Genomic DNA, 20,096 nt, shown 5'->3' on the forward strand with positions numbered 1-20,096 from the left:
AAAAAAAAAACAATGTACAGGAATCTGCTGCATTTCTATATACTAAAAATGAAACAGCAGAAAGAGAAATTAAGAAAATAATCCCACTTACAATTGCACCAAAAATAAGACACATAGGAATAAACCTCATCAAAGAGGTGAAAATCATGGACTCTGAAAACTACAAAACACTGATGAAAGAAATTGAAGACAACACAAAGAAATGGAAAGACATTCTATACTTATAGAATGCAGGAACAAATATTGTAAAAATGTCCACACTAACCAAAGGAATATACAGATTTAATGTAATTCCTACAGCATTCTTCACAGAGCTAGAACAATCCTAAAATTTGTGTGAAACCACAAAGACCCTGAAAAGTCAAAGTAATCTTGAAGAAAAAAGCAAAGCTGGAGCCATCACAATTAGAGACTTTCAAGTTATATTACAAAGCTCTAGTTATCAAAATAGTATGGTACTGGCATTAAAACAGACATATAGACCAATGGAACAGAACAGAAAATCCAGAAATAATCCTGTAACTATATGGTCAACTAATCTTTAATAAAGTAGGAATGAATATCCAATGGGAACAAGACAGTCTCTTCAACAAATGGTGTTGAGAAAACTGGATATAAACATGCACAAGAATGAAACTGGACCACTTTCTTACACCATACACATACACAAAAATAAATTCAAAATTAATTCAAGTCCTAAATGTGAGACCTGAAACCATGAAAGTCCTAGAAGAGAACACAGGCAGTAACCTCTTTGACACTAGCTGTAGCAACTTCTTGCTACTTATATGTCTCCTGAGTCAAGGGAAACAAAAGCAAAATTAAATTATTGGGACTACATCAAAATTAAAAAAAAAACAGTGAAGGAAACAATAAAACTAAAAGGTAATCTACTGAATGGGAGAAGATACTTGCAAATGATATATCTGATAAAGGTTTAGTATCCAAAATATATAAAGAATGTATAAAACTCAACACCCCAAAACAAATAATCCAATTAAAAATGAGCAGAAGAGATAAATAGACATTTCTTCAGGGAAGACATCTAGATGACCAACAGACACATGAAAACATGCTCAACATCACTGATCATCAGGGAAATGCAAATCAAAACTACAATGAATTATCACCTCATACCTGTCAGAATGTCTAAAATCACTAATACAAGAAACAGATGTTGGTGAAATTGTAGAAAAAATGGAACCCCCTTCCGCTGTTGGTGGGAGTCAATTTGGTGCAGCCAATGTACCAAACAATATGGCTCCTCAAAAAGTTAACAACAGAACTACCTTATGATATAGCAATCACACTACTGTGTATTTACCCAAAGAATACAAAATACTAACACAAAAGCATACATGCACCCCTATGATTATATCAGCATTATCAACAATCTCTAATATATGGAAGGAGTCCAAGTATCTATCAAATAATGCATGGATAAAGACGATGTGGTATATATTGAATAGAATATTATTCAGCCATAAAAAAGAATGAAACCTTTCCATTCGCAATTACATGAATGGAGCTAGTGAATATTATGCTAAGTGAAATATAGCAATCAGAGAAAGACAAATATATTATTTCACTCATATGCAGAATTTAAGAAACAAATGAGCAAAGGGAAAAAAAAGAGAGAGACAAATCAAGAAATAGACTCTTAATAAAGAACAAACTGTTGGTTACCGTAGGCAAGGTGGGTGGGGAAATGGGTTAAATATGTGTTGGGCAGTAAGGAATGCACTTGTCAGGATGAGTACTGGGTGATGTATGTAATTATTGAATCACTATATTGTACACCTAGAGTCTGTTAGGTAACTGGAATTAAAATAACATTTTTTAAAAAAGGACAGGAATGTGTCTGATGTGACTGGGGGTACAACACCCACATGTCTATGTCCTGTTTCGTCCATCCTCCATCCACACCCTTCAGCAGCACCCCCTCATTCTTCCCAGGTCTCACGTACAGTGCCCCTGAGGGAGGAAATTCAGAGCATGGGAAAGGACTGACCTATACGGGCCCTTGGTGGTCTTTTCATACACTCACCTTGTTTTATAGAAATAAGTATTACTGGCAAAGTTCTTGGTCTTTGAAAAAAAAGACAAGGGATAACCATTATTGGTGAGGATGTGGAGAAAATGGAAAATTAGTACAGCAATTGTGGAAATAGTTATGGAGGTTCCTCAAAAAATTAAAAATAGAGGGATGCCTGGGCGGCTCAGTCGGTTGGGTATTTGACTTCATCTCAGGTCACGATCTTGCGGTTCGTGGGTTCAAGCCCTGTGTTGGGCTCTGTGCTGATAGCTCAGAGCCTGGAACCTGCTTTGGATTCTGTGTCTCCCTCTCTCTCTGCCTCTCTCCTGCTTGCACTCTCAATCGCTCTCAAAAATAAATAAACATTTAAAAAAATTAAAAACAGAACTACCATTTGATTCAGTAACCCCACTTCTGGATCCAAAAGACCTAAAATCAGGATCTTGAAGATATATCTGTAGTCCCATATTCACTGTAGCATTATCCACAATAGCCAAGATATGGAAATAATCTATATGCCTTTCTATTGATGAATGTAAAAAATGTGATAGGCACACACACATACACCCCACAATGGAATATTACTCAGACTTTGAAAAGAAGGAAATTTTGCTATTTGCAACAACATGTTTGAAGGTCAAGGACATTATGCTAAACAAAATAAGCAAGACAGAGAAAGAAAAATATTACATGTCATATATATATATATATATATATATATATATATATATATATAATCTAAAACAGTCATACTTGTAGAACCACAGAGTAGGATAGTGGTTGCTAGGGGCTGCAGGAAGAGGACTTGGGGAGGTACAAAGATCCAATTATTCAGAATGAGTAAGTTTTGGGTATCTAAGGTACAACATGGTGACTATAGTTAATAATACTGTATTGTACACTTGAAATTTGCTAAAAGGAGAGACCTTAATTCTTAACACACACACACAGGGTAACTATGTAGAGGTGATGGATGTATTATGATTAGTTTGATTGTGGTGACCATTTCACAATGTACACACATATCACAACATCATGTTGTACACTTTATAATTATATAGAATTTCTATATGTCAGTGATATCTCAATAAAGTTGCTAGAAATAAATACCTGCTGTTTAATCCATCCAGTCTGTGGTATTGTATTGTAACAGCCCAAGCTGACTAATATAGTAGGCCAGAGACTAAAGTAATAGCAATAGAAACTGTAGACAAGAGATTTGGGTGGTATTAAAGAGTTGTAGAATTCATAAAACCGAGCAATTGACTGGATATGAGGGATAAAAGAAGAGTCTAAGAACACTAGGATTTTAAGCTGGGTGACTAGGAAGATGGTGGTGGCATTAATTAAAATACTAAATGCAGAAATAGAAGTAAGCCTGAGACAGAAAGATGGATGATAAACACCCAAGGAAATTATTTTAAGAAGCACTTGGAAATGATACTGGTAGAATAAGGAAATGTTAGGGCTAGATATGTGAATTTGGAGAGTCCTCAACATAAGGATGATTGATGTAGCTAATAGATTCCCTTATTTGTAGAAGACCAAAAAAAAAAAAAACCAAAAAAACAAAAAACAAAAAAACAAAAAAACAAACACCAAAAACCAAACAAACAAATCAAGAAACCAGTGGGGAACAGTAAAAAGGAGGTAAGTAGGGCCAAAGAAACAGAAAATATAGAAATACAGGAAAAATAGAGATGTAAGATAATCAGTACAGAAGCCTGGCAGTAGAGTTACTAAAAGAGGTATTCAAAAGTATGCAATAAGAGACAAAATCAAGGAGACAGGGACTAAGAAAAGAACACTGGTTGGTTTCTAAAGAGAACTAGTAATTCTGGAGAGGACAACTTTGGGACAGTAGTGGGGTCAGAGGCCAAACTATAAAGGATAAAGGAATTTTTAGATGGAAAGAAAATAGAAGCAAGAAGTATAAGCTATTCTTTCTAATAGCTTGTGAAGGGGAGGGGAAAAAAAAGAAAGTGGCATGAGTAGGCAATATGCAGCAGGAACAGAGAAGAGAATAAAGATACAAATTGGGAAAAATAAGGGCACTAATTATTTTAAAGTAATCACATGTTTTAATGTTTTTCACATAACCAATATAAAATACATCTTTAGAAAGTCTATTTTTGAGTTATTTGGTATTTCAACAACAATGGCTATCCTACTTAATCTTTTTTAAAATTTATATAAAATAAAAATACATTTCATATATTCAACTATATTAGTAACAAAAGGGAAAAAAATCCAAAATCATCTTTAGATAAGTTTTCTACTTTTAAGGGCTATCTCAATTTTTAAAAAGCATTTGCTTTGAAATATCTCATTTAGTTTTTCCTACCTACTCATTTCATATTTTATTTTAAAAGACTAAAATATGTTTTGGAATAATTATTGGAAATCTGCTAATGGCCTATTCCTGGTTGTGGATATGAAACCCACAAATTTATTTGACAATATTAAAATCATCATTAACTATAAGGACATGCTAATTTTTACCACCTAAATACATCAGTTTTTAAATGCTTCATCTGCCATCACAAGAAAATAAAGAATAAACGCCCTGTTCATATGTCTTTCCTACCTTGTTTAACTGGTAAAACTCTATTCCGAAATGATTTGGCCTTCCCTGGGTCATGGCTATTTCCACTTCGGCTATAACCACTGAAGCTCGATGAAGAAAACGGCCCATCCAGTTCATCATCAAGTAAATATAATGAAAGGCCTTCAGCAGCATCTGAAACTTATATTTAAAAAGATTTTAATATTAATATAAGTATCATGTTCTTAGGAAAATTAAACAGGCTGTTTTTAAAACTGTCTCACTGTTATTCTACTCCAACATCAAAAATGCAAGTTGCTTAAAAAGGGAAATATGAATATTTTGAGAACAAAATGTTTCATCACATTATTAAGTTTTCAAGCACAGAATATCCGAAAATTTTGTCCAAGAAGACTACCTCCTGCAGATAATAAATCCTCAATTTGCAAATATGTTGTAGATGACTGCTCTGAATATTATAGCTTTAAAAATTATAGTTACAGAATTTTATTTTATCTTTATTTATTTTTTATTTTTTTAATGTTTATTTATTTTTGAGAGAAAGGGTAGACAGAGCGTGAGCAGGGGAGAGGCAGAAAGAGAGGGAAACACAGAATCCGAACCAGGCTCCAGGTTCTGAGCTGTCAGTACAGAGCCTGACGCGGGGCTTGAACCCACAAACTGCGAGATAATGACCTGAGCCGAGGTCGGACACTTAACCCTGAGCCACCCAGGTGCCCCCAGAATTTTTTTATTATAAGTTTCTTTTTTAAATTTATGTATTTTGAGAGAGAGAGAGAGAGAGAGAGACAGAGAGAGAGAGACAGAGAGAGAGAGAGAGAGAGGAAGGGGCAGAGAGAGAGAATCCCAATTAGGCTTCGTGCTGTCAGCGTAGAGCCCTGTGACTCATGAACCATGGATCATGACCCAAGTTGAAATCAAGAGTTGGATGCTTAACCAACTGAATCATCCAGACACCCCTACAGAATTTTAAAACTAAGAGATTTCAAAATTCATTCAGTCTTAACACTTTCATTTTCAAAATGAAGAAACTGAATCCTAATGGCCTAATATCTTACCCAGGGCCACACAGATAAAGAGAATAAATGGGAATAAAACATAGCTTTTCTACATCCAAATCTATTGCTCTTTGCACTATAAACCATGCTGCCTCTTCTAAATTCTTAATATCAGTATTAAACTAAATACAGAACACCAAAAACAATAGACATATTTACCAGGAGATGAGAAAGGAGAGCTAGTCCTGACATAAGACACTGAGGTATTCTGGTCATTTTTAGGCTGCAACTTCATTTGTTTCTGTTTTCCTTTTGGACTACAATTAAAAATATAGAACAATTAACACTTTTTTTTCTATTAGCAATAAAGATAGACAGTATGATACAAAATGCTTAAGCTGACCAAAGAAATGCCTATAATTAAAGTGAAATGTTTCAAATTAATAATATGACAAAGTTAAATTTCAATCATTAAAATAAAAAAAATCAGTTTTTGGCATAATAAAACCAACTCCAACTTTACACATGTGAAAGAGTTTGTAAAAAAATCGTTTGGGTCTTTGGATCTTCTCACCCTATTCGATAAACTTTAAGAGATGAGGTAATACATACAAATGCCTTGAAAACATAAAATGCTACAATAGTGTAATATACCTAGGAGCTCTGCTACTAGACAACGAACTGCTGCTGCTTCTTGGACGTTTTCTGTACCGTGGCCTCCTCCTCTTCTGACTCTGGATTCCTGACTTATATTCAGAGATGATATTTTTAATATGACTTTCAAATAAGGCAGATAATCGCAGTGTCATGCTATAGATCTGAAAGGTAGAAACCAACTACTTTAATGATAAAAAAAAAAAAGTATAAACATGCCTGGGCCAATATCAGCATTATCCTTTCAGACAAAATCTATGTGCTATTTCATATACTTGAAAAACTCTTCCTAAAGAGTTAAAATACCATTTTCATCTAAAAATTAACAAGATTTTTAAAAGATCAATCCAATGTTAAGGCTAGAAAAAAGATTCTCATACACTGCCAATGAGTATTTTAATTGGAACATTTTAAAACAGCAATTTGCATTATGTACTCAAAATCTTAAAAATATACCTATCCTTTCACTAATAATTTTGCTTCTGGGAATTTATCCTAAGTAAATACCAGCGAATGGCATGCACAAAATAACTATGTTCAAGGATGTTAAAAATGAAAGCCACAGCATTATTCATATAAAGTTAAAAAGTAGAAACCACCTAAATCTCTAGTACCATGACATTGGTTAAATAACATAAAACAACCATATAGTAGAAAAGTACAGGAGACATTAAAATGCCTGTTTTCAAAGAGTCATAATGACATGGGAAAATGTTCATAATACATAAGCTGAAAAAAGCCTTCAAAATATAAAACTTACAGTTTTAAAGAGTATACAAACATATGTAAGTATAAAGAGTTTATAAACATCTGTGAGTATATATGTAGGAAATAAACCAAATGTGAAAAAATTATGCCTACAGAAATTACTGAAAATTCATTTTATATGAGGTGAAAGTGGGTAAATATATATCTAGTGCAAAACTGATTTAAAATTTAATCTGATCCCAGTGATTAAAAAAAAAATTATTACTACTTTTTTGTTCTTAATATATTTGAGTTCTGACAAAACATAGGGAAGGTATTAAATGGGAGTATGAATAAACAGTTATCACTTCCCAACATGGTTCATTATTTGTTATAATAAAGGAAACATAAATACCCAGAGCTAATCCAAATATTTCATATAAATACTGTCAACCACTTTTATTTATCAAATTATTATTGGACATACTAAAGGGTACTTAAATTACTATCTCTCTTTTCTTTGACCTCTCTCTGAAAGACATAAGTATTACTAAAGAGTAAAGAAGAGGCAGGTAGGAGAAAAGAAGTGCTTAATGTCAAAAGGACTATGCTAAGTGTATCTTTATTTAGCACACCTAATAAACTTGCTTCAGAGAGGATACAGAGAATCAAACTTCATTAACTATGTCAGAATTATAATATATACTTCTTCAGCAATTTTAAAACTAGTGAAAGAAAACTACCTGATACATATATAATTTAGTAAATGCTTAGATAATTCATCCATCTAATATTGTTTTTTCATACCCTTGACTTTTTATTAGAGGTATAAGCTTTGGAGTTGCTGAATATTTGGCGAACGTCCTTATAAAATTCCAGAGGACTACCATAATTTCCTGCTTCCAAAGTTTCTTTCACAGTGCTGAAGTCCATAGGAGTGTCTATAACATCTGAATTATCCTACAAAGAAGAATGTGTTATTAAATACACAGTATGGGTAACAATACTACATAATACAATGGTACTGAGATTTGCATCACCAATCAACCATGAAATAAACACACTACTTTTCAATCTGTCAACTATCTACCCCAACCAAAACCATTCATTTAAACAGTTTTTTTGATACAACCAAAACCATTCATTTAAACAGAGTTTTTTTGATAGCTCAGGAAAGCAGCAGGGGTGTTTGGGAGGGTCTCAGCCTTCACCCTTACACTGATAACCATATGATTCTCTCAAGAGACAGAAGAGAAAATGCACAGCCTCTGGCTTTACCGCTACGGAGTACATAATATGTAATTCCATTTCTTGATTAAAGGCTGAAGCAATCTTCAATTCCCTGGCAAAGTGCTCAATGAAGGTAGAAGATGGGATTATTCACATATAATTAAATAGTTCCATGTCACAAATTAGCTACATATTTCCAAGATATTCCCAGCTATGAGGGCAATCTACCTAAAATGTCATTAGTTGAAGGTCAAAGTAAAACTGGCCATGTCTGTGCCTACCTCCTACCTTTCTGCTTTTTAATGAATGTGACACTTGTGCTTTATTGAAGGTCTGCAGTCTCATAAATTCATAATTAGTTTGATTTTGATTAGGGGAGGGAGAAGACTATTTTAAATCTGTCCAGCCTAGTTAAGATACGCCTAGGGTTATCATATGGAATGACATCTAAAACTTATGTATAACACAACCATCAATAAAAAACGTATTGGAATGAAAACCATAGTCAGTATTAGATTCCTTATCCTATTTAGAATTATTAAGTAAAACCACATTTCTTTCAAAGAAGAAGCCAAAGAATCAGAAGAATGGGCAGAGGAAAAGTATTATAAAAAAAAGAGAAAATATTTTTCCAAGTGTAAGAAACCATGATTGCTCTTAATCTATCTTAATTTTTTTGCTTAAATTCTAACAACTAGAAGTATATTCCAACATAGCACAGCTTATGAAACAAATATCTTCATAGAGGAAAAATGTTAGAACTTGTTAATGTCACCAAAACTCAAAAGATTAAGTTTGATGAATAAAGTCCCAATGGGTACAATCAGCTGCAATACAGATATAATTATATTGTGTAACTGATGTTTTCTACTCTGCTACAGTAACTCTAGATCTATAAAAACAAAAAAACATGTATGCAGATGCCACAAAGAACACACCTAACAACACATGTTGATTTTAAAAACAAAATATAAGCAACCAAAAAAAATCAAAGAAAAAAGACAGTGAGAAGAACTGGAAAACAGCTTTACACATTATAAAAGTTTCATTTACAGTATGGAAATTTTAAAAAGTAAAACAGTGCAAAAACAACTACTATATGTCTTTTGAGAGACAACTAGGTCTACCTCAGAAAGAGATGGCTCTTGTTGTCTTTCTGGAACAACTGATTCTGAGGATTCTCCATCTTGCTCCTGATGGCCCTATTAGGGTATAAAGAGGATATATTGTATTTCCAGACTACCACAACAAAATACTTGCACAACCAATACTTGCAATGCAATTATAATTTAAATCTCAAAGATCCATAGGAATTCATTTTTTCTTGACTGTACTTCAAGATGAAGGAATTCTACATTCATCCTTTCCTCTACTATGAGAAACACAAGATTAATTTATTCTACCCAAACTTCCTACAAACAAAACAACCTTTGTTGAATATAATTTTGTTTATTATTTGAATATTTTTCTCAACTAAAACATGTCTATGCAGAAAATATTTGTTTAACTTCAAATACCTTTTCTCTGAATACATTAAAATAGATTTCCTATCTATGGTAAAAGGTTATTCAAAACATAAACAGATACACTCCTTTAAAAAAAGGAATCCTATAATTTCTTATGTTTTTATCTTTGATGAAAAGTAACATGGTATATATTGCTTATTCTAAGTGATAATATTGGATAACAAATTTGCTATAATTGAAACAGGGCTGACATATGTTGCCAAGGGTCTCCAATGAACAGAAATGTAGTAGAAGTTAGTGAAATTTATTAAACAAATATCCAAAAAAAAAAGAATCGCAAAGATATTTACATTCAAATTTGGTTTAAACGCAAATTTACACACAAAGTACATGACAGGAATTTTAAAGTCATGATTAATCCCACTACCCACTTTCACAATTTAAAGATATACAAAAAGGAAGAAAGAGGAAGGAAGGGGAAAGGGGGTGGGGGTAGGGAGGAAGAAGAGAAGAAAGAAAGGAAAAAAGGGGAAAAGTGGCTTGTAACTAGATTTTAGTACGTATATTTATGGGAAATTACATATTGGCAATTATTTAAACAAGTGTATGTTTACTGGGTAAGAAAGATGATCAGCTGGCTGTCGAAATGGCTCTGAGTCTTCACGTTCATAAATGAGGCTCAACAGTTCTTTGCATTGTTTTCTCCAAGCATCAGGATTACACTTCAAAGACTGTCTTCTGCCTCGGCATTTGACCTGTAGATTTATATAGAATTATATCTAAAAGCTCTTTTCTTAATTCTTCATTTATTTTCTCCTGTTTTCCTAATGTTAATATATCTATATAACATAGAGCAGCTGCTATTTAAGTTTCTTAGTTTAGATTAGACATCATTCTCCCTGACAAAAATATAAACAATAAAAACTAGACAGTATATTCACAGAATGGCAAGAATTCTAGTATTCTGAATTTTCATGTTAAGAAAATTTGAGGAGTTGCGGCAAGATGGCGGCTTAGGAGGACGCTGGGCTCACCGCACGTCCTGCTGATCACTTAGATTCCATCTACACCTGCCTAAATAACCCAGAAAACCGCCAGAGGATTAGCAGAACAGAGTCGCCGGAGCCAAACGCAGACGAGAGGCCCACGGAAGAGGGTAGGAAGGGCGGCGAGGCGGTGCGCGCTCCACAGACTGGCGGGAGGGAGCCGGGGCGGAGGGGCGGCTCGCCGGCCAAGCAGAGCCCCCGAGTCGGGCTTGCAAAAGCGGAGGGGCCGGGCGGACTGTGTTCCGACAGCAAGCGCGACTTAGCGTCTGGGAGGTCAGAAATTAACAGCTCTGCTCGGAAAGCGGGAAGGCTGGAGGACAAAGGGAGGGAGAGCTGCTGAGCCCCCTGACAACAGAGCTCAGTTTGGTGGGGAACAAAGGCGCTCGCCAGCGCCATTTCCCCCACCCATCCCCCAGCCGAAATCCCAAAGGGAACCGGTTCCTGCCAGGGAACTTGCTCGCTCCGCGCAAACACCCAACTCTGCGCTTCTGCGGAGCCAAACCTCCAGCAGCGGATCTGACTCCCTCCTGCTGCCACAGGGCCCCTCCTGAAGGGGATCACCTAAGGAGAAGTGATCTAAGCCTGCCCCTCCTGCCCCCGAGCACCTTGCCTACCCACCCCAGCTAATACGCCAGATCCCCAGCATCACAAGCCTGGCAGGGTGCAAGTAGCCCAGACGAGCCACCCCACCCCACAGTGAATCCCGCCCCTAGGAGAGGGGAAGAGAAGGCACACACCAGTCTGACTGTGGCCCCAGCGGTGGACTGGGGGCAGACATCAGGTCAGACTGCGGCCCCGCCCACCAACTCCAGTTATACACCACAGCACAGGGGAAGTGCCCTGCAGGTCCTCACCACGCCAGGGACTATCCAAAATGACCAAGCGGAAGAACTCCCCTCAGAAGAATCTCCAGGAAATAACAACAGCTAATGAGCTGATCAAAAAGGATTTAAATAATATAACAGAAAGTGAATTTAGAATAATAGTCATAAAATTAATCGCTGGGCTTGAAAACAGTATACAGGACAGCAGAGAATCTCTTGCTACAGAGATCAAGGGACTAAGGAACAGTCACGAGGAGCTGAAAAACGCTTTAAACGAAATGCATAACAAAATGGAAACCACCACAGCTCGGCTTGAAGAGGCAGAGGAGAGAATAGGTGAACTAGAAGATAAAGTTATGGAAAAAGAGGAAGCTGAGAAAAAGAGAGATAAAAAAATCCAGGAGTATGAGGGGAAAATTAGAGAATTAAGTGATACACTAAAAAGAAATAATATACGCATAATTGGTATCCCAGAGGAGGAAGAGAGAGGGAAAGGTGCTGAAGGGGTACTCGAAGAAATAATAGCTGAGAACTTCCCTGAACTGGGGAAGGAAAAAGGCATTGAAATCCAAGAATCACAGAGAACTCCCTTCAGACGTAACTTGAATCGATCTTCTGCACGACATATCATAGTGAAACTGGCAAAATACAAGGATAAAGAGAAAATTCTGAAAGCAGCAAGGGGTAAACGTGCCCTCACATATAAAGGGAGACCTATAAGACTCGTGACTGATCTCTCTTTTGAAACTTGGCAGGCCAGAAAGAATTGGCAAGAGATTTTCAGGGTGCTAGACAGAAAAAATATGCAGCCAAGAATCCTTTATCCAGCAAGTCTGTCACTTAGAATAGAAGGAGAGATAAAGGTCTTCCCAAACAAACAAAAACTGAAGGAATTTGTCACCACTAAACCAGCCCTACAAGAGATCCTAAGGGGGACCCTGTGAGACAAAGTCCCAGAGACATCACTATAAGCATAAAACATACAGACATCACAATGACTCTAAACCCGTATCTTTCTATAATAACACTGAATGTAAATGGATTAAATGCGCCAACCAAAAGACATAGGGTATCAGAATGGATAAAAAAACAAGACCCATCTATTTTCTGTCTACAAGAGACTCATTTTAGACCTGAGGACACCTTTAGATTGAGAGTGAGGGGATAGAGAACTATTTATCATGCGACTGGAAGCCAAAAGAAAGCTGGAGTAGCCATACTTCTATCAGACAAACTAGACTTTAAATTAAAGGCTGTAACAAGAGATGAAGAAGGACATTATATAATAGTTACAGGGTCTATCCATCAGGAAGAGCTAACAATTATCAATGTCTATGCACCGAATACCGGAGCCCCCAAATATATAAAACAATTACTCATAAACATAAGCAACCTTATTGATAAGAATGTGGTAATTGCAGGGGACTTTAATACACCACTTACAGAAATGGACAGATCAACTAGACACACGGTCAATAAAGAAACAAGGGCCCTGAAGGAGACATTGGATGAGATGGACTTGACAGATATATTTAGAACTCTGCATCCCAAAGCAACAGAATATACTTTCTTCTCGAGTGCACATGGAACATTCTCCAAGATAGATCATATACTGGGTCACAAAACAGCCCTTCATAAGTTTACAAGAATTGAAATTATACCATGCTTACTTTCAGACCACAATGCCATGAAGCTTGAAATCAACCACAGGAAAAAGTCTGGAAAACCTCCAAAAGCATGGAGGTTAAAGAACACCCTACTAACGAATGAGTGGGTCAACCAGGCAATTAGAGAAGAAATTAAAAAATATATGGAAACAAACGAAAATGAAAATACAACAATCCAAACGCTTTGGGACGCAGCAAAGGCAGTCCTGAGAGGAAAATACATTGCAATCCAGGCCTATCTCAAGAAACAAGAAAAATCCCAAATACAAAATCTAACAGCACACCTAAAGGAACTAGAAGCAGAACAGCAAAGGCAGCCTAAGCCCAGCAGAAGAAGAGAAATAATAAAGATCAGAGCAAAAATAAACAATATAGAAACTAAAAAAACTGTAGAGCAGATCAACGAAACCAAGAGTTGGTTTTTTGAAAAAATAAACAAAATTGACAAACCTCTAGCCAGGCTTCTCAAAAAGAAAAGGGAGATGACCCAAATAGATAAAATCATGAATGAAAATGGAATTATTACAACCAATCCCTCAGAGATACAAACAATTATCAGGGAATACTATGAAAACTTATATGCCAACAAATTGGACAACCTGGAAGAAATGGACGAATTCCTGAACACCCACACGCTTCCAAAACTCAATCAGGAGGAAATAGAAAGCTTGAACAGACCCATAACCAGCGAAGAAATTGAATCGGTTATCAAAAATCTCCCAACAAATAAGAGTCCAGGACCAGATGGCTTTCCAGGGGAGTTCTACCAGACGTTTAAAGCAGAGATAATACCTATCCTTCTCAAGCTATTCCAAGAAATAGAAAGGGAAGGAAAACTTCCAGACTCATTCTATGAAGCCAGTATTACTTTGATTCCTAAACCAGACAGAGACCCAGTAAAAAAAGAGAACTACAGGCCAATATCCCTGATGAATATGGATGCAAAAATTCTCAATAAGATACTAGCAAATCGAATTCAACGGCATATAAAAAGAATTATTCACCATGATCAAGTGGGATTCATTCCTGGGAGGCAGGGCTGGTTCAACATTCGCAAATCAATCAACGTGATACATCACATTAACAAAAAAAGAGAGAAGAACCATATGATCCTGTCAATCGATGCAGAAAAGGCCTTCGACAAAATCCAGCACCCTTTCTTAATAAAAACCCTTGAGAAAGTCGGGATAGAAGGAACATACTTAAAGATCATAAAAGCCATTTATGAAAAGCCCACAGCTAACATCATCCTCAACGGGGAAAAACTGAAAGCTTTTTCCCTGAGATCAGGAACACGACAAGGATGCCCACTCTCACCGCTGCTGTTTAACATAGTGCTGGAAGTTCTAGCATCAGCAATCAGACAACAAAAGGAAATCAAAGGCATCAAAATTGGCAAAGATGAAGTCAAGCTTTCGCTTTTTGCAGATGACATGATATTATACATGGAAAATCCGATAGACTCCACCAAAAGTCTGCTAGAACTGATACAGGAATTCAGCAAAGTTGCAGGCTACAAAATCAATGTACAGAAATCAGTTGCATTCTTATACACTAACAATGAAGCAACAGAAAGACAAATAAAGAAACTGATCCCATTCACAATTGCACCAAGAAGCATAAAATACCTAGGAATAAATCTAACCAAAGATGTAAAGGATCTGTATGCTGAAAACTATAGAAAGCTTCTGAAGGAAATTGAAGAAGATTTAAAGAAATGGAAAGACATTCCCTGCTCATGGATTGGAAAAATAAATATTGTCAAAATGTCAATACTACCCAAAGCTATCTACACATTCAATGCAATCCCAATCAAAATTGCACCAGCATTCTTCTCGAAACTAGAACAAGCAATCCTAAAATTCATATGGAACCACAAAAGGCCCCGAATAGCCAAAGGAATTTTGAAGAAGAAGACCAAAGCAGGAGGCATCACAATCCCAGACTTTAGCCTCTACTACAAAGCTGTCATCATCAAGACAGCATGGGATTGGCACCAAAACAGACACATAGACCAATGGAATAGAATAGAAACCCCAGAACTAGACCCACAAACGTATGGCCAACTCATCTTTGACAAAGCAGGAAAGAACATCCAATGGAAAAAAGACAGTCTCTTTAACAAATGGTGCTGGGAGAACTGGACAGCAACATGCAGAAGGTTGAAACTAGACCACTTTCTCACACCATTCACAAAAATAAACTCAAAATGGATAAAGGACCTAAATGTGAGACAGGAAACCATCAAAACCTTAGAGGAGAAAGCAGGAAAAGACCTCTCTGACCTCAGCCGTAGCAATCTCTTACTCGACACATCCCCAAAGGCAAGGGAATTAAAAGCAAAAGTGAATTACTGGGACCTTATGAAGATAAAAAGCTTCTGCACAGCAAAGGAAACAACCAACAAAACTAAAAGGCAACCAACGGAATGGGAAAAGATATTTGCAAATGACATATCGGACAAAGGGCTAGTATCCAAAATCTATAAAGAGCTCACCAAACTCCACACCCGAAAAACAAATAACCCAGTGAAGAAATGGGCAGAAAACATGAATAGACACTTCTCTAAAGAAGACATCCGGATGGCCAACAGACACATGAAAAGATGTTCAGCGTCGCTCCTTATCAGGGAAATACAAATCAAAACCACACTCAGGTATCACCTCACGCCAGTCAGAGTGGCCAAAATGAACAAATCAGGAGACTATAGATGCTGGAGAGGATGTGGAGAAACGGGAACCCTCTTGCACTGTTGGTGGGAATGCAAATTGGTGCAGCCGCTCTGGAAAGCAGTGTGGAGGTTCCTCAGAAAATTAAAAATAGACCTACCCTATGACCCAGCAATAGCACTGCTAGGAATTTATCCAAGGGATACAGGAGCACTGATGCATAGGGCCACTTGTACCCCAATGTTCATAGCAGCACTCTCAACAATAGCCAAATTATGGAAAGAGACTAAATGTCCATCAACTGATGAATGGATAAAGAAATTGTGGTTTATATACACAATGGAATATTACATGGCAATGAGAAAAAATGAAATATGGCCTTTTGTAGCAACGTGGATGGAACTGGAGAGTGTGATGCTAAGTGAAATAAGCCATACAGAGAAAGACAGATACCATATGGTCTCACTCTTATGTGGATCCTGAGAAACTTAACAGGAACCCATGGGGGAGGGGAAGGAAAAAAAAAAAAAAAGAGGTTAGAATGGGAGAGAGCCAAAGCATAAGAGACTGTTAAAAACTGAGAACAAACTGAGGGTTGATGGGGGGTGGGAGGGAGGAGAGGGTGGGTGATGGGTATTGAGGAGGGCACCTTTTGGGATGAGCACTGGGTGTTGTATGGAAACCAATTTGTCAATAAATTTCAGAAAAAAAAAAAAATAAAATAAAAAAACAAAACAAAAAAAAAAAAAAAAAGAAAATTTGAACTACAAATAAAACCAAGTGGAACATTTTTTTCCTTTACCAGGTTAATAATCTTAATGCCTTAATATTTGTTGGTAATTAAGTATACTTGACAATGGCATCATAATTTTCTTAAAATTGAAACATATATATAATACATTTTATGTATATATTTACATATTAGGTATTTATTAGTTATATGTATGTATAGCTATTTATCTAATATCTATCTATCATCTATCTATCTATATCCTTTGTTGTCATGATACATTCTAGCCCTTACTATTTGATGCTTTTCATAAGATTTCCTTCAGTATCTCAAAGTAAATTTTCCTTATATCAAAGAAGTATTTGTCTAACTGCCATGGAGGGGAAGTGTACAGAACAGAGTTAACAGATATGAAGCTGCTATCTTTACCAGGGCTTGCTTATAAGGTTGGACTTCTGTTGGCATTCTGGGTACTTGGTACTTGAACCATTTCCTGTTTGTACAAACATTGTGATTTGTAATGAACACCTGCTTCCCTGTACTTTTACTGTGTTTTCCTGCTTTCTGGGAGTCTGGAATCTTGGCATGTGCTAGTCAGTGTCTACATAACCAGTTCCCAATAAATTCCTTGGAGTCTGAGTCTCTAATCACATATATTTTGCTACATTTTCACTGTAGGGGGGGAAGAGTGTGTATCTGTATGGCTCCTCAAAGAAGGGAGAGAGCATTAAAAAACCCTGCACATGGATTCCTCCAGACCCTGCCTATGTATATTTCACTGTGATCCAGCTGCATGTCCTTACTGTGCCACTGCAATTAGCAATGAATCACAAGTATATATACTGAGTTTTGTGAGTTTTTATAGCAATTCTCCAAATAGGTGGAGTTGGTCTTAGGGATCCCTGACACAGGAAGCCTGAAAATTTTTCTTCTCAGCAGTTTACTTATTCACTCACCATTCTTCCAGATGAAGTACCAGGACCATCTGAATCTAAATCAACCATTTCTGTATCCTAAAATTAAAAGGAAAGAGTGGGAAAAGATATTAAGTTATATTCAAGGTCTTAAAAATTTGATAAACATTTACAAAGAAATGGCAAATACAATCACAATTAACGTCCTCACTGGAGCAGGCAACAAGCAGAGCAAAGTTTGAAGTGACAATTACTCCAAACTTTGCCTATATGCTAGATACAAGCTGGAAAATATACTCAGAGAGTAAATAAGGTTTCTCTTTAAATCAGAATAGGAAATGAAAAAAAATAAAAGTACAATGACTGGTATCTAAAGTTGTACCTAATGTTAGTACTAAAAAAAAAGTTATTCTATATGACATGCTATTTAATACATTATAATCATGAATTACTCATGATTAATCTATTACTATTTCAAAAAATACATCTATTTTCTATAGCAAAAATATGAATGTGTAGTAAAACCTAAAGATTCAGTCAAGTATCCCTCTGAGGGACAGTTATTTAATACAAGGAGGTAAGGTCCACACACCATTATTCACCTGGTGGTGGTGAAGCACATAGGTAATGCCTAGGAGAAAATAAAAGCAGCTCATGAGCTATTGGAACTCCTTTCCAATAAAATAAAGTTGCATTGCATTTTACTGTAATTTTCTATTTTAACCCAAGGAATGCTACATTGAGCAGGACACCACCAATTCATAATAAAAAACTCTCAAGGAAATAGGTGTAGAGGGAATATACCTCAACATAATAACTCCCACAACTAACATCATGATCAATAGTGAAAAACTAAAAGCTTTTTTTTTTCTCAGATCAGGAACAAGATAAGAATACCCACTCTAGCCACTTCTATTTGACATAGTATTAGAAGTCCTTGCCACAGCGATTAGGTAAGAAAAACAAAATACATCCAAATCATAAAAAGAAGTAAAACTGTGTCTATTAGCAGATGATATATTACATACATAAAACCTTAAAGAGTCCACTGAAAAACTGTTAGAACTAAATGAATTCATTATAGTTGCAAGATACTAAATCAATATACAAATATAAGTTGCATTTCTATAAACTAACAAAGGACTATCAGAAAGCCAAATTAAGAAAACAATCTCATTTATAATTGCATCAAAAGGAATAAAATACCAAGGTATAAATTTAACCAAGGAGATAAATGATCTGTACACTAAAACAATAAGACATAGGTGAAAGAAACTGAAGACACAAATAAATACAGATACTCTGTGGTAATGAATTGGAAGAATGAATATTAAAATGTCCATAAGACTCAAAGCAATGTACAGATTACATGCAATCCCTATCAAAATTCCAACAGCATTTTTCACAGAAATAGGAAAAACAATCCTAAAATTTGTATGAAACCACAAAAAAGGCTCCTAATGGACCAACACAATCTTGAGAAAGAAAGACAAAGCTGGAGGCCTCAAACTTTTGGATTTCAAGATATATTACAAAGCTCTGGAAACACAAACAGTATAGTATTGGTATAAAAAGTATATGTATAAGAGAGCAGATAAAACAGAATAGAGAGCCTAGAAATAAACCGCTATGTATGGTCAATTAATTTTAAAAAAAAGGAGCCAAGAATATACAATTGGGAAAGGACAGTCTTTTCAATAAATGGTGCTGGGAAAACTGGATATTCACATGCAAAATAATGAAACTTGATCCATATCTTATGTCATATATAAAATTCAACTCAAGATCAGGAATTAAGATGGTGGAGTACTAGTGGGACACTATGTTTGCCTTGTCTTTAGAACACAGCTAGATAAACATCAAATCATTCTGAACAACCAAGAAATCAAAGTGAGGACTGAGAGAACAAACTGCACATCTAGAGGGGGGAAAAATGGCCACACTGTGGAAGGTAGGAGCTGCAGAGAGTTGATTTGGGGAGAAAAGGATTGCAGGTACTGTGGAAGGAAGGGAGCCCTGATCATAGAAAGAAGACAAAGAGAGAGAGAGAGAGAGAGAGAGAGAGAGAATGAGAGGGAGGGAGAGAGAAAGCAACATGCAGGGGATTGTACAAGAAAAACTCTTCACCAAAATCACTGACTGGGAAAAGGGGAGGGGCTGATTATCACAAGTTTTTATAAGCAGCAGGGTTCAAAGTCTGAAGTTTAAGAAGTTGAAACCATCACTGGGGTCATGCCTGGGGAGCTTAGGGGTGTCCTATGATGAAGGAGGCTAGAGGCAGAAGGGCGGACATTGTGATCTGAGGATATACTGGGTTGCACCAGGAGAAACTGCTCCCCTTCTTGGAGGTGGCACTGACTCTCTGGACAAGAGACAGCAGAATGCATTGAGCAACCTGTTAATTAACATAGCAGCAGAGGCACCTGCTAAAGCTGCTAACCTATCAGCTGCACTTCACCTTAAATTCAGAGCCCTTGCATGGTCATGCAACTGCTTTTCTGGGATATACGGGCACCAGACACAATACGGCAAGATCCTCACCCAGCGGATCAGCGCAGGTCCATGCTGTGCTGGGTCCCTAAAATTTGTGGAGTTTTGAAACACAGTATG

At 36.4% G+C, this 20,096-nt stretch overlaps 1 protein-coding gene across 5 annotated transcripts in view; it reads right to left on the bottom strand.

Moving 5' to 3' along the window:
• Positions 1–20,096, bottom strand: part of BRWD3 (bromodomain and WD repeat domain containing 3) — a 243,586-nt gene that overhangs the window by 29,806 nt on the left and 193,684 nt on the right. For 4 of the 5 annotated variants that reach the window (XR_007148942.1, XR_007148943.1, XM_047843944.1 and 1 more), the window contains 7 exons: positions 17,529–17,585; positions 10,251–10,391; positions 9,298–9,372; positions 7,748–7,900; positions 6,254–6,435; positions 5,819–5,916; positions 4,623–4,781 (listed from right to left, as the gene is read on the bottom strand). Coding sequence is in view for 3 of the 5 variants with exons in the window: in XM_047843944.1 (XP_047699900.1) it covers positions 4,623–4,781; positions 5,819–5,916; positions 6,254–6,435; positions 7,748–7,900; positions 9,298–9,372; positions 10,251–10,391; positions 17,529–17,585 (865 nt within the window). In the remaining 2 variants the exon portion in view is untranslated. The remainder of the gene's footprint in view (positions 1–4,622; positions 4,782–5,818; positions 5,917–6,253; positions 6,436–7,747; positions 7,901–9,297; positions 9,373–10,250; positions 10,392–17,528; positions 17,586–20,096) is intronic. The other variant, XM_047843945.1, reaches the window with a different exon arrangement.

Source organism: Prionailurus viverrinus, chromosome X (assembly GCF_022837055.1).
Source record: "Prionailurus viverrinus isolate Anna chromosome X, UM_Priviv_1.0, whole genome shotgun sequence".
NCBI lineage: Eukaryota > Metazoa > Chordata > Mammalia > Carnivora > Felidae > Prionailurus > Prionailurus viverrinus.